Raw genomic sequence first — 15,374 nt, forward strand, 5'->3', positions numbered from 1 at the left:
GCCCCTTCAGAGTTTTCATCACTAGTGTAGATGGATTCCGCCGTCAGCACGTCTCTCAGGACAAGGCCAAGATGAACATGTCCGCATGCGACATGGTGCACACTGCCACCATAGCCTGGTGCACGCTGCCGCCGTAGCTGACCACGTTATGACGAGTCGCCATAGATATCATAGTTCAAGGACGCCCGCCACGAAAAGCCGAGTTGCCACGGAGGACGTTGATGAAGAAAATCGCCATCTGATTCGCCAGAAGATCAGCACGCATAACCCCTAAAAGGGGACCCCTACCTGGCGCGCCACTGTCGACGAAATATGGTCGGCAGTCCACCGAGGGGGTGCCCGTGGTGGTAGATTGTCGGTAGACGGTGCGTGTAATCAGGAATCAGATGGTGACACAAGGCGCAGAGACAGCGATTTAGACAGGTTCGGGCCGTCTGATCGACGTAATACCCTATGTCCTGTATCTTTGGTGTATTGTATTGAGATGTAGATGGATTAACCTGTCCTCTAGGGGACCCTTGTCTCTCCTTATATACTCCGAAGAGACAAGGTTATAAGTAAAGTATCCAATTTGGTACTATTACAATATCTAGTACAACTTGTAATCTTGATGTGCACGCCTTGATCTTATGGGCCAGGGCACCTCAGATGGTGAGGCCCATGTACCATCTTGTGGTACCTAGGGGTATATCCCCCACAGTGTGCATGCGTGAGCGCGTGCCAGGGCACAGCAGTAGGGACCCTGGCCAGCAGCGTGACCATGCGCGTGGGCGGTGCGCGCGGGCGTGACGGCGGTGCAGCGCAGCGTGGCGATGTGGGACCACGTGGCAGGGCGCGAGCAAGAGCTTTGCGCGGCATGCCAAGGTAGCAACGTGGCATGGTCAGTAGGGCTGTGCTAGTGGCGAGGATGGCTGGTGCAGCGGTCCGCGCGTGACGCGCTCGTAGGGCAGCAGACGCAGCGACGATGAGCGCCGGCGCGGCAACACCGAGAGCTGAGCAGGGTGACCACGGCCAGCGCTGGCACCATTCACAGATATGTGACCTGCACGCATTTTAAAGTGGCCCAAAACTCAAACCCGATGCTCCAAACGCCAGACCAGTTGTTCTACACCCAAAAGGGTACCTAGGGCTAGCCAACTGTGCCAAAACATCTCGCCACTTCTTAACCCGATCGCTCTACAAAAATTGTCGAACATGGCGTCGTCGACCCATTTTCAAACTTACGTGAAATGACTTAAACTTCGAACGGTTTCGCATCGAATCCTTGTTTCCGAGCTTCTTGATATATTAGCTAGAGAACCCATTTCCTACCACAATATTTCACGGTCACCTATGAAGTTTATACTACCAACTTTATTAAAGTTCACATACGCGTCCTATAGCATTTCTGTCCAATAAAAATTCATTAAGAACCCTAAGTAACACCATACGGCATGAAATGTAATCTCATTTCCTGTTTCAAATGAACGCTCCAAGTTTTGAAAATTGCTTTATACCCTATAATATCAACATGTATACACAAATATGATGCTTATGCGGTATGTTAGCGAAAAGCTGTACAATGTAACACCGAGGGTGTTACAGTTCTCCTGACCGAAGGGTCGTGAGCCTGAGGGAGGTTCTAGCTAATTTGGCTTGCAAGCTACGCCGTCTCAAGGTACTCGTCCGGGCGTGGTTGTCATCATGGTCTTGTGGCCACATCGCGGCATGGTGTGGCGTGATGTTACTATGCCGGCCATGGCGGCACTGTAGGCATGATGGTGGTTCGTCAGCCATCCTATGCGATGTGGTCTCCACCAGGGTCTTTGTCATCGTCTCCTGGTTTCCTGGGGCATCGTACAGGAGTTGGTAGCCGCCCTAAGATCGTCGATTGCCTTGTTGGCTAGAGGAGCGGGGGGCACGATCCCAATCATCAGGGCTGTGGTTCCCGCCAGTCTGGATAGCCTCTAAGTCAAGGCTCTCGTCATGGATCCCATCCCGTAGTGGGTGGGATCGTACCCATGTCTTGTCGGACTGTATTTGGATGGTGGGCTCCGTACTGATGGTCACCGTCGCGCGGTGTTGTCTTCTCTATGCAGTGTGGCACAAAGATGGCGTCTAACCGGGCCGAGGTGACCGCTGTCCCCTCGGTCCTTGCGGGGTCAGTGTGGCGTGCTGGTTCCTGTTAGAGCAGGCACGCTTGGCTAGGCTCAACCTCTCCCCGTTCCTTTCAGGGGTCGTGACGGGGGAGAGGCCGTGCGCCTTTCCAGCGCCGTGCGGCTTAGGCAGGAAGAAGGGGTCGTGGTTGACCCTGACCTTATCGTCCAGCCTGGTTTGGTTGGCTTAGCTGGGCCTCGGTCGTTCGGACCTTCGCTAGCCGATATGTTGCGGGGTTATAACCCCGACAAGTTGTCATAGGTTTATTGAGGCCTTGAGCTGGTGGAGGGAGGTTTAATTGATTTTTATTATGATGACTGCAGTGTGATTTTCATGGAAAACTCTACCCAGAATATCGCAAACTATATGTTCTTGTTGTTTTGTTTTATAGGAACTTTCTAGCATGCAGAGTGATTACCGCAAATTAAAGGTGTTTACAGTGTGCATAGAGGAGGTGTTGGTAGATTCTATCGTAGATGCCTGTAATTGCAAATTGGTTAAATTCCCATTGAAGTATCTGGGACTCCCTAACAGTGACAAGAAGCTATCCAAGGCTCCCTCAATGAACCAGTAATTAAATCGACGTGCCAATCAAAGGTGGAGAGAAGAATAAAGAGTAAGTCAGAGTTCCTGATGCAAATGTATAAAAAAAAAGAATATATAAAGTGGTTGGGTGTTTTAGAAATAGTTTAGGATCTGTAATGCAAAAAAAATTCTATATTTTAGGAGCGAGGTTTTACAAACTGTTAGAGGAAGACAACAAATATGCACCTGACTTTTTTAGTCACTTCTAAAACTCATTGCCAACTATTTTTGGTACTATTGGAGATGCTTTGGCTAAAAAATGTATGTATCATATTTGTTGGATTCCTCCAACAATTTCTAAAATCTCGCTCCTAAAATATAGAAAATAGTTTTAATTTGCATTAGAAATCTCGAACTATTTGTAAATCATCTCAAACACTTTTGCACTTTCTGTCTCATGTACATTGGGAACCGTATTATACTTTTTATTCTTTTCATGCCCTTCCACCTCCAGATTGGCGTATCGACACACGTGTGGATATTTTTACGTGATTGACTGTTTTTCCAAGTGCAAAAAGATTAGAAGTTGTTAGAGAGCAGTTTTTTAATCTAGCCAAAAAATTTAGATCAAAAGTGGGTCTTGAAAATACTTGAATGTTAATGAAAAAGGAAGAAATATGTTTTGAGTGATTGTCCTTAAAACACTCTCTCCGTGTCATTTAGCAATGATTCTTCTAGATATCAGATGCACCCTAAGTATTATTTGGCTCGTAACCAAAACTTGTCACGCCAAAGGTCGGTCATAACATAGTTTTTTTTGACAACTGTTTGGTTCACTGTCACAACTATAGTGCGGACATACTTTTCTAGCACATGTCACACATGTCATAGACTTATCTTCATTCTAAATTTTGCCACAAGTGTGGCTTCAATTTTGCTCGTGATATTTTCTGTGGCAGCCACAGTTTGCTAAGTTACGCATGACAAAATACGACGCCAACCAAACAGGCTTATAGTCATCTCACACGGAAGACCTGCTTGTTCAACCGTTCATCTTGGACCATCGTCCAAGCAACGAAAACATGAACTCCGAGAACTCTATAAAGTGCCACGTTCCCTGGCTATTCTGATTTCTGAACCAAGAGGACACCTACTCCCAAACAATCCATGTTACTCATGCAACTTCCATGCAAGTCGATGGAGACACGCACATACGTTTCCTGAACAAATCCATTAAGATCACAACCTCCCCCGCTTCCCTCTCTCGTCTCTCCTCTGCATGCAAACCGAACCCCTGCCGATCTTTTTCGTCCACCATGGAAGAGAAGAGGAAGCTGCAGTGCCGGCGAGGGCGTGACGGCATCGTGCAGTACCCTCACCTCTTCTTTGCGGCCCTGGCGCTGGCCCTCGTAGTCGCGGACCCGTTCGGCCTCAGTCCGCTGGCCGGGGTCGACTACCGGCCGGTGAAGCATGAGCTCGCGCCGTACGGGGAGGTCATGGGCAGCTGGCCCAGAGACAATGCCAGCCGGCTCAGGCGCGGGAGGCTGGAGTTCGTCGGCGAGGTGTTCGGGCCGGAGTCCATCGAGTTCGATTTCGAGGGCCGCGGGCCGTACGCCGGCCTCGCCGACGGCCGCGTCGTGCGGTGGATGGGCGAGGAGACCGGGTGGGAGACGTTTGCCGTCATGAATCCTGACTGGTAAGTGCTCGCTCCGGCGTCCACTCGTCTGTTGCTATATATACAAACTCGAAGATATTTGATCTGATTTTTTGCATTCTTCTTGGGGAAACATCATGCAATGTACATTTGTTATTTCTTGGCAAAGGTCAGAGGAAGTTTGTGCCAATGGAGTGAACTCAACGACGAGAAAGCAACACGAGAAGGAGGAATTCTGCGGCCGGCCGCTCGGTCTGAGGTTCCACAGGGAGACCGGCGAGCTCTACGTCGCCGACGCGTACTACGGTCTCATGGTCATTGGCCAGAGCGGCGGCGTGGCGTCCTCCATCGCGAGGGAAGCCGACGGGGACCTCATCCGGTTCGCGAACGACCTCGATGTCCATAGGAATGGATCCGTATTCTTCACTGACACGAGCATGAGATACAGCAGAAAGTGAGCAAAGCAAAACACTCTGGCTTCTCCTTTCACTTTCAGTCGAGTAAAAACGCCTCTGTATTTCTGCTGAAAGAGTAGCTAATCCGACAAGAGCTGAATTTGCAGGGACCATTTGAACATCCTGTTAGAAGGAGAAGGTACCGGGAGGCTGCTCAGATATGATCCTGAAACAAATTCTGTCCATGTCGTTCTCAAGGGGCTGGTCTTCCCAAACGGCGTGCAGATCTCAGAGGACCAACAGTTTCTTCTCTTCTCCGAGACAACAAATTGCAGGTAACAGAAATATAATCTGATGATGCTCATGATTCTACCATATTCATAGGAGTGATGATATGAACACAAACCACACATCTGCCTTGATCAGGATAATGAGGTACTGGCTGGAAGGCCCAAGAACGGGCGAGGTAGAGGTGTTCGCGAACCTGCCGGGCTTCCCCGACAACGTGCGTTCCAACGGCAAGGGCCAGTTCTGGGTGGCGATCGACTGCTGCCGGACGCCGGCGCAGGCGGTGTTCGCCAAGAGGCCGTGGCTCCGGACCCTCTACTTCAAGTTCCCGCTGACGCTCAAGATGCTCACGAGGAGGGCCGCCAAGAGGCATCACACGGTGCTGGCGCTCCTCGACGGCGAGGGGCGCGTCGTCGAGGTGCTCGAGGACCGGGGCTGCGAGGTGATGAAGCTGGTGAGCGAGGTGCGGGAGGTGGGCCGCAAGCTGTGGATCGGGACCGTGGCGCACAACCACATCGCCACCATCCCCTACCCTTTGGACTAGCCATGATCCTGTTTCAATGCCTCCTAATATGTGTACGTAAATGTCTAATGGAGTGACTGGTCGTAATCTTGTTTGTATTTGGCAAATTGGCATAATAATGGACAGATTCAGATCGAATAAAAATGGGCATTGTTTCTGTCAGCAGCATATACTAATTGAATCGAATCATGTTCACCTCCCACTTTGCCACGATTTGCTCCAGTAAAGGACCTTTCAAATCCAGATCCAGGCTACAATTTTTCATTGTATAAAGAACAAAAATGTCAAATTATAGTTGCAATACAAAATATGATTGGGCCTAATCTGAAAGGACCCGTGACCGCGAGTTGGGCTCGGTTTGATTTAGCCGACATAGTAGTGACCGACCTGAGCCGGACTAAATAAAAATCGAACAGAGGAGGGGAGAGACGGCGGCGAGCCAAACAGAGTTGGACGCCATGGATCGGGAGTGGGGCTCCAAGCCCGGCAGCGGCGGCGCCGCCTCCGCCCAGAATGAGGCCATCGACCGGCGGGAGCGCCTCCGCCGCCTGGCCCTCGAGACCATCGACCTCGCCAAGGACCCCTATTTCATGCGCAACCACCTCGGCAGGTAACCCGCCCTAAACCCTAGCTTCTTCTTCGAACTCGCGCCCGTCTCGATTCGCTTCGATCTATGCGCTGATTCTGCTTGTTTGTAGCTATGAGTGCAAGCTGTGCCTGACGCTGCACAACAACGAGGGGAACTACCTGGCCCACACGCAGGGGAAGCGGCACCAGACCAACCTCGCCAAGCGCGCCGCCCGCGAGGCCAAGGACGCGCCCGTGCAGCCCCAGCCCAACAAGCGCAAGCTTGCCCCCCGCAAGTCTGGTGCGTGAAAAAAAAACAGAATCTCCACGCTCCTTTTATCCGCAAAATTGCTGTTGTTAATTAGAATTGTCAATTACCAACTAGGTCTCCTTGTTTACTTTCTGCAGTTGCTTGGACTTTGAATGGTCCAATCAGGTAGAAGTATGCTATTATGCTTGTTCAATGTGTTTAGAATGAAGAAACGAGTTGAATCTCTTTCCTTTTGTGGTTAATATATGTAAGTTGAAAGATTGAAGCAAAATTATACCAATATCAAGTTATCAATGGAATTTAGTTCACCCAATATTGATGCATAGCAAGTGGACCTGGAAGATTATTCTACTTCAACTTTGCTGTGCCAACCTTTCCATGTTTTTTATTATAATTTCACTTAATACAATACATCCCCTTTGGATTGTGTTTTCCACCCCTGAATTCTGCTGGAATTGAACTTATTCCTGCAAACTTTTGGTCAAATCTGTGGGTTCCAAAGGAGGCCCTAAGAGTATGAAGAACAAACCTGAACTTGGTTTTTTTTTTAAGTTAACTTGTTCTTTTTTAGTTGCTCAATCCCCTTGAAAAAGCTTTCCTGTTAAGTTGAAGTTCTCTGGGTTTCCCTGATACCAATGGATGTTCCTTGAGACGGAAAATTTATCCGAGTTAGTGTTAGTGATTAGTGATTACTCTACTGCGAGCATTTTTTTTATAAGCTATATTAGTCCCTCCTGTGACCGGAAGGTCCCGGGTTCGAGTCGCGGTCTCCTCGCATTGCACAGGCGAGGGTAAGGCTTGCCACTGACACCCTTCCCCACACCCCACACAGAGCGGGAGCTCTCTGCACTGGGTACGCCCTTTTTAGTCCCTCCTGTTTTGTTATCACCTTTTGGTAGTACAGTACAACTTAGGTTATGAACACAGTATTTTCTTGTCAGTTGTTCTCATTAGCTTTCTTTCCTAGATTTCCTGTTAAGCTGAAGTTCTCTGGGTTTCCCTGATACCAATGGATGTTCCTTGAGACCATAGTTATTAAGGCGTCGCCTAGGCGTCGAGGCGCTAAAAGAAATCTGGGCGTCCCCGACGCCACGACCAAAAATCAGCAAAACAAGAGAGGAGGGGAGGCAGAAGAGAGAGGAAGAACTGGAGGAGGACTGGGAAGGCCAAGCACTTGTCTCTGCTCCATCCCCATCGGCTCCAGACGCTATGGCCGTCGCAAACTTCTGCGACATCGGACATCTGGGAGGGGCAGCAGCAGTCAGCAACCCTCGATCTGCGATCTACAGGTGACTGGAGAGGATCTGGAAGGGGGCGGCACCAGCAGTGAGGACGGGGAGAGGAAGAGGTAGGGAGGAATGGTTGCAGGCAGCAGCGGCACAAATGGAGAACGGGAGAGGGAAGGACGGAGAGAAGAGAGTCCCGCACAGAGAGGGGCAGTGGCGGTGGAGACGGAATGCTTGTCGATGGGAAGGGCTGAGGGAACAGATAGGTCACCAGGAAGGATATATGTATGGGCTGGCTGGTGGGCTGGGCCTTTCTTAGTGTCTTGTCCTTCTTTTCTTCTTTTCTTTTTCTTTTTCTTTTTCTTTTTCTTTTTCTTTTTCTTTTTCTTTTTTTCCTTCCTCTGTGCTGCTGCTTTGAAGTTTCTTATAATCATATGGCGTCGCCTTGCCTCGCCTTATGATCGCCGAGGCGTCGCCTAGGCGATTGGAAGGGGGTGGCTCGCCATGTCTCGCCTTAGCGCCTTAATAACTATGCTTGAGACAGAAAATTTATCTGAGTTAATGATTAGTGATTAGGGATTAATCTACTGCGAGCAATTTTTTATAAGCAATTAGTCCCTCCTGTTTTGTTGTCACCTTTTGGTAGTACAGTACAACTTAAGTTATCGACACAGTATTTTCTTGTCAGTTGTTCTCATTAGCTTTCTTTCCTCCCTTTGCAGTTAAGATTGGCAGACCCGGGTATAAAGTAACCAAACAATATGATCCTGAGACGAAGCAACACTCGTTTCTCTTTGAGGTTAGTATTCCTTGCGTTCGCATTATTTACCAAGTCCTCACCTCATACATGGTTATACGTTGAATATTGTAAAATGCAGGAATTTGGTTTAACTTCAATCAGACATAACTACATGTAACTTTTGGTGTATTCCTATTTTTCTCATGTAATTTAGGGCACCTAACAATTTTGATATGTCAATGATCTTATATTGATTTCAGTTAAGTTACTTCTTGTTTGCATTTTTAAAGATCAATTTCACATAGTAGTCTCTTTTTATATATAAAGAATGCTTAAGCTCAAATTTTGAAACCAGTGTTTATCCTATCTGGAATTTATCTTCTGATAAGGCAGTCTCTCTGACAAACTAGCATAGTTGATAGGTTCTCCAAATTATAATATGCAAGCAATTGCCTATATTTTCTCAACTCTGTTCCTTGACTAGTCTTTCTCATCTGAAACTATTCTTATCTTTAGAAGTAATCAGTTTTATGCATTTGACTGAATAATATAATACAATACAGTCTTGATGAATACAACACTAGCTAACGATATCATACCTCATAATTTGCAAATTTCGCTTTACCATTTATTTTTGTTACGATACATTTAAATACTTTTGTACATTGGAGGCTTGGATCAATAACTTTTGACAGTTTTCATTTTAGATTGGTTACCCTGAAATCGAAGATAATTGCAAGCCAAGGCATCGTTTTATGTCATCATATGAACAGGTAAACGTGATCTCTGACTCTGAGCATGCCCTTTGAACTATAGTGTGTTGATTTGGTGTCTGTACTGGTTCACTAAAATCTATTCATCTTATTTGTACAGAAAGTCCAAAGTTGGGATAAGAGGTATCAATACCTACTTTTTGCGGCAGAGCCCTATGAAATCATTGCATTCAAGGCAATCTCTTCCAAAAGTTTAATGTCAGGGCATCAGGTACACTGGTCAATTATTGTTATTAACACTGTTTGTTGCTGCAGATACCAAGTACAGAGATTGACAAATCAGCGAGCAAATTCTTCTCTTACTGGGATCCTGACAAGAAGGAATACCTTGTGAGTTTGCTTTTTTAACAAATTTTGACCTTGAATTTAGCTGTTTTTTTTTAGCAATCTTTATTTCACAACTATACTTTGTGTTTTGCTAACAGCTGCAACTGTACTTCAAGCCAAGACCGCCAGAGGCTCATAAACCACCACCAGCTCCTCCTGGGACTTTGCCACCGGGGCAAGCTCCCCCACCCCCGCCACAAGTTCCACCGCCCCCGCCTCTTGCACCCCCTCCTGCACCTATGGGAATGCCCCCTAGGATTCCTCCACCACCTATTGGGGGTGTTCAGCCTCCGCCGCCTCCACCACCTGTGGCAAATGGTCCGCGGCCAATGATTCCACCACCACCTAACTTCACTCCCGGAGCACCCCCACCGCGCCCTCCAATGCAAGGCTTTCCTGGGCAACAGCAGTAGTTGACTGCTTAGCTAGCAATGTTCCAGTAATTGACAGTCAGCAAAAGTTTCACGCTTGCTTGTGTTGCCTTATGCTTTTCAACTCAAAACTTTGTATGTTGTCATAGGCTTACATGGTCTCGGGACTATACTCAAATGCCAGCTTGTTTGGGTTTTTTGTATCCACTTTTAATCCAAGTACTTGTTTAAAAATAGCAAGTGCGCGTGTATTCTGTTTCCTGATCTCACATTCTCATGTATCAGTTGTGCCTTTGTGACCTTAGTGGATGGGCAGAATGCTGCAAGCTCGTTTTCTTACGTTCTTCACACATGCTCATGGTAACGATTGTATCTACATGGTCATGCTACATGGTCGTAACCAAACGTCGAACCTGTAGCCTCCTGGATAACCATAATCACGCATGATGAATAGAATGGTCACACAAGCAGAATTTGACTCTGATCAATAGAGACGGGGTGCTGGTGTACTGCTACACCAGGCATAGCAAAACCACTTGCAATTCTAAAGGCTGTTTATCATTACAATGACTCTGATTAACAGTGAATGCTCTTTTGCTGTACTAGCTAAAACTTAACAATATGATTTCGAACTCCTACAAAGTTCAGTGAAATTGCAATACATCTCCTACTCTGCTTCGTTGGTTCAGCACAGCTTCTCAGTGCGGTACATCTCCTATTCTGCGTTGGTTCAGCAAGTCTTCTCGGTGTGGTCAGTTCTGCTTTTCGTGACCCTCTTGGCGCAAAGAGGAGGCAGCAGCACAGCTACGAACCACTCCGCCAGATGTTGGCCTGTAAAAAAAAACGTGAAATGACTTGATATCATGGCATAGACGGTTAGTGATGCTCATACACACAGACACACACTTTAGAAACGTAACATGGTTACTTACAATCCAACAAATACTTTGAACGCGTCATAGGTTGCCCATTGTGCTCCTGTGAGAGTACCAACCATAATTATACGAAGAGGAAGGCCGCGCGTGAAAAGACCCCACATTCCAAGAGTTCTTACAGCCTGGAAGTATGATGAATTGGTCAGAAGCCAAAATTGAGCAACTTAGCAAAATGGTAAAGAATAATATGGTCTGACAATTAGATGAGAGCTTAAATTATATAGTATTTTTTCAACCTTGAATTTTTATTCTTTATTTTGAGATAGGACTAGAAGCTTACATCGGCCACCGGTGGCTCCATGTGCATTGTTCAGGAAAGATACGAGATTGTCTGCAGGATGAGATATAGCCGCACAGAATACTCCAGCAATATATCCCGCTGCAAAGCTCACTGCTAGTTGTAGTGGCTTACTGCATTGGTCTTTCGGTTTTGGTACTGCATGCTTGTAGACCATCTCAACAATGGTTTCAAAGCAAGCAAATTTCATCATAGTGTCTGCAGGATAGTACATAAAGTAATTAGGGACTTAGGGAGCACAGGTCAACATAAGACTTCTGTGCAGATTATCTCTACATGGCAGTTTTCTGCACAGTGCCTCAAAGGTGAGTGGACATTAGGTAGTCAACTAAACAATTTATTTGTTCAAGTTATCCATAAACACCACACTCGAAGATTATCTTCTGTACTTTTCTCTTAGTAAGAAAAATGTAACAAATATTGGCGCCATACTTTTTTTTCATTTTTTACATGGTTAGCACGGGAACCAGAAAGTACAAAAAATGAAATAAGTATACGGAATCTGATAAGACATACTTTACACTAACAATCGTTGTGAGCTTTGATAACTAACTTAGATTTCTAGTGCAGTAGTGCAGAGTGCAATGAATTACATGGATCTTTAAAAGCTGTTACTGTAACAATTCATCCAGTCCAAAACTATATTTCGTTCTAGTATTTTGGCACCAGCCACATGGGTAAGCAATGAAACAAAGAAGCGGAGCAAATGCTGCACAGGGGAGCAAATGCCTTACATAAGTTTTGGTACTCATGAAAATTATAAAGTACTGGACTACTGGGTATATAAAATGAGCTGTGATGAACCCTTAACAAGCAACTGTGATGGGAAAAACTAACAAGACATTTTGACTTACAGGGAACTTGGCGGCCCCAAAGAGGAAGCAGTCCTTTGTAAAGCCTGAAATTTGCACCCAGTGTTAAAGAGTTGCTCTCCAAAACCTTGAACAATAACACAGATCATACAAGCCATGCAGTATCTGTACCCAAAGGCACCTTCAGATTGGACAATCTTCGGAAGCCCGTCCATCAGGCAGCGAGCAAATCCCGGCTGTGTCTGGACTCGAATCTTGACAGCCTCCATGGGGCAGAGAGCTAAATCTGCAATCACCTCAGCAGACGCCGAAGCTGCAAGGTAGATCAAAGTCCTCAACCTTTCAGCATTCTCGGGACCAGCAAAGTCAGAGTAGCACTTCTTGAAGAACTCGTAGAACCCAAACTTGCAGGCCCCCTGGCAGCTGTACCCAACCAGTGTGGCCATCCAGCCCTTGAAGAAGCCACGGGGGCCTTGCTCATGGAGCATGACACCAAAGGCAGATGGAATGTCCCTGTACTTGCTAGGATCCACCTGAGTGAAGGAACATTGAAGCAAGCAGCAGCGCCATTACATTAGTCATTGACACATGGAGAAGGAGAACAAGCAAAGGAACCTCTCGCTGACGGTGATGGACCTGCATGTTGCACTTGACTAGGTCGAGCGGCGTTACAGCGAGGTGGGTGAGGCCGGTGCTGAGGACGCCGCCGAGGGCGCAGGTAGCGTAGAACAGCGGCGTGTGCATCTCTATAACCTCCACTTTCCCCTCCGCCTTCCCGACCGCCGCCGCTCCAGGTGCCTTCCCGCATCGGACGCGGGCGGCGGCCTCCCACCGCCTCCCAAGCTGCTCGGCGCTGGCGACCAGCGCGGCCAGGACGCGGTCGAGGGGCAGCGGGGCCGATGAGCACCCGACCTTGTCGCGGTTCGCCATCTCGGAGGCACGGGAGGAGCTGGGTGCCCGACGGGAGAGCGTGGGCGTGGGCCTCGCGCATGGTAGGGCGGAGGGAGAGGTGGAGGGGGTCGCGGCGAAGGCCGCGTTGGTGCCGCAGCCTGCAGGCGTCGTCCCCCTAGCTTTAGCTCGGGGGAAGCTGGGAGCTCCCTCTGCCGAGTGTCGAGTCCCGACCTTACCGCACTCGCCGGCGGCCCCTGTTGGCGTGTAAAGTGGCGTGCCCCTTGGTGTGCTCCGCTAACGCTCGGCTGCTAGCTGCTGCTTTTCCTCTGGGCCGCGGCCCCCGACGCGAGATTTGTGTGTGCGGATGGCGTGGGGCACGGCAAAAGAGCCCAGCGCTGGCCGCTTCACGGGACTGGGCACCTGGACGGTAGGCCCGAGCGCGCCGGGGTGATTTTGGTATATCCGGGCTGTTTTTTTTTTCCGCGGTCGGCGCCGGAGAAAAAGATGCGACGCACGGCGGAAACGAGGAAGAAACACACTGAATTTTGTGGACAAAAGAAGCGTGCCTCGCACAGTCATACGCCATACATCAGGCACGCTGTTTCGTCGTACAATGTTATCATGCATTAGCGTTCGAGTTCATGGGAACCACATGGTTCGAAACTTTGAAATCTGGACCATGTGATGTCTCACGTGTTTTGAATCTAACGTTGCAGCCTTCATTCGTGTTTTGCTTTTTTTCCATTTGGGCATTGTTTAGTTGGGTGAAATTTGAGAATTTGGCTATTGTAGCACTTTCGTTTTTATTTGATAATTATTATTCAATCATGGACTAATTATGCTCAAAACGTTTGTCTCGTGATTTCCAACTAAACTGTGTAATTAATTTTTTCGTCTATATTTAATGCTCCATGCACATATTGTAAGATTTGATATGATGGCTACTGTAGTATTTTTTGAAAAAACTTTTTGAAACCACACGAGGCCTTGAAGTGACAATTCTGTTGATCTGTTGCTTTAGCTTTTGACTACGGATACTGATGCTAGAAGCTGAAGTCCCAGTTTTTTTATAAAAAAAAGGAAGCTGAAGTCCCAGGGTAGCATACCAATCAAAGCGATGCATATGCAGCAGTACTCTTGTGATTATGAATCGCGCCCTGTGCTTGTTAAACTTTTAAAGAAGGCTAATAATAAAACAGGCTTGCTCACTATAAGAGTTTTTTTTAGTCTTCTCTCATCCCACCCATATAGTAGTGAGTTTTTCACTGTTAATACATGATCCACTTATCTCTTTTTTAGTTTTTATGTCGAAGTTGTAAGCTTACAGCCTGTTTCCCCTCTATCTTCTTTCTTCTTTCTTCTTTCTTCTTTCTTCCACCTCTGCATTTACTCAGCTTACACCTTGTTATTATACTTCTGTTATGCGTATGACAACTACGGCGACAACTTCTCTGATTTCCTTCACGAGGCAACGGCGGCCGTTTTGTCCATTCATGATGCCCGCTCGTTCGAGTGACCACGTTCCACGTAGGCTTGACCTAGTTGTCTGCCAGGTTCGGTTGTCCATCTCCAAACAAAATCGGTAAAGCGAGTGCTGGATACAGTAAATGGCCCAAAACTGCTACACAGGCCTTAAATTGGGCTAGATCTTGAGAAGAGATCAGCACGAACGCCATTGGAACGTTTGGAGGTGCTTAAGAACGCATCTCTTCTACTACGAATCCTACACAAAAGAGGCTAGGCAGCGTGGCCACGTGGGGTCCGCTTTTCTCGTATCGGATCGGTCGAGCGGATGGCCTAGATCATGCGAGCCTCGGTCTTTTTGCAAAAAAAAAAAAACTCAAACTTTAGTCGAATCAACCTGCAGTCCAAGTCTCCTCTTAGTTGTTTTTGCAAAAAAACCCTCGAACTTTACCGAAATCAACCTGTAATCCAGGCCTTTTAAATGGGCCAGCCTGCCTCCCGCTCGGACCTGTATATCGGCGGACCTGGGCCTTACTAGGCCAAATTCGGCCCGACAATGTTTTTCTATTTTCCTGCGAATTTATTATTTATCTAAAACGGTTGAAATTTTATAAAGAAAATAATAAAATAAATAAAATTAAAAAATACCAAACCAAGTTTGTTAACTCTACACAACTAGCACTGCACAGTAAACACATAACATCACATGTTTTAGTGTAATTTTTTGCTATTAACGTGGATCCAGATTTCTCTAGAGTTTTCTATAAATAATTAATAGAGTTAGTTTCTTTATTCAAATTGCTATGAAATTTTTACAGTAGCTTACCCATACCACGCATAGAATAAAACGATTGAGTGATTTTACCGGCTTTACGATCCTAATATATATACACACACACACGCACGCTTGTGTTCACCTACACATAAATATTACTGTGCGTATGAAATAACATTCTATCAATTACAGTAATATAACGTAAAAAACAAGCATAGTTAACGAACCCTAGTGCAACAAGTTAACCAAACCTAACGCGCATAGCTCAGTTTGTAAATTTAAATAATTGAAATAATACTTGCTCTGTTGTATCTTTGTTACATGCACCCATTCTTGAATAATTTGGTCAATCAGAGTTCAATACTAGGAACTGCTGCATACCATATATAATCGGCTGCAATCTA

General features: G+C 46.8%; 3 protein-coding genes across 3 annotated transcripts; 2 read left to right on the top strand and 1 right to left on the bottom strand.

Annotated features, from left to right (window-relative positions):
* The first annotated feature begins 3,830 nt into the window (after positions 1-3,830).
* LOC136548133 (protein STRICTOSIDINE SYNTHASE-LIKE 13-like) lies at positions 3,831-5,683 on the top strand. Its single transcript, XM_066539759.1, has 4 exons — positions 3,831-4,357; positions 4,485-4,769; positions 4,878-5,045; positions 5,137-5,683. Exons 1-4 carry the CDS (start codon positions 3,849-3,851, stop codon positions 5,540-5,542), a joined length of 1,368 nt encoding a protein of 455 aa, XP_066395856.1. The 5' UTR covers positions 3,831-3,848; the 3' UTR covers positions 5,543-5,683.
* A 243-nt stretch (positions 5,684-5,926) lies between these two features.
* LOC136548141 (uncharacterized) lies at positions 5,927-10,064 on the top strand. Its single transcript, XM_066539766.1, has 7 exons — positions 5,927-6,131; positions 6,220-6,389; positions 8,308-8,384; positions 9,032-9,097; positions 9,198-9,272; positions 9,353-9,427; positions 9,523-10,064. The coding sequence occupies exons 1-7, from the start codon at positions 5,980-5,982 to the stop codon at positions 9,835-9,837; spliced, it is 930 nt and encodes a 309-aa protein (XP_066395863.1). The 5' UTR covers positions 5,927-5,979; the 3' UTR covers positions 9,838-10,064.
* A 219-nt stretch (positions 10,065-10,283) lies between these two features.
* LOC136548149 (mitochondrial phosphate carrier protein 3, mitochondrial-like) lies at positions 10,284-13,344 on the bottom strand. Its single transcript, XM_066539771.1, has 6 exons — positions 12,477-13,344; positions 12,012-12,373; positions 11,883-11,926; positions 11,020-11,226; positions 10,728-10,893; positions 10,284-10,626 (listed from the first exon to the last, which is right to left on the bottom strand). Exons 1-6 carry the CDS (start codon positions 12,768-12,770, stop codon positions 10,548-10,550), a joined length of 1,152 nt encoding a protein of 383 aa, XP_066395868.1. The 5' UTR covers positions 12,771-13,344; the 3' UTR covers positions 10,284-10,547.
* Positions 13,345-15,374: the final 2,030 nt, after the last annotated feature.

The sequence above is a fragment of the Miscanthus floridulus genome, chromosome 1 (genome assembly GCF_019320115.1).
Source record: "Miscanthus floridulus cultivar M001 chromosome 1, ASM1932011v1, whole genome shotgun sequence".
Lineage (NCBI taxonomy): Eukaryota > Viridiplantae > Streptophyta > Magnoliopsida > Poales > Poaceae > Miscanthus > Miscanthus floridulus.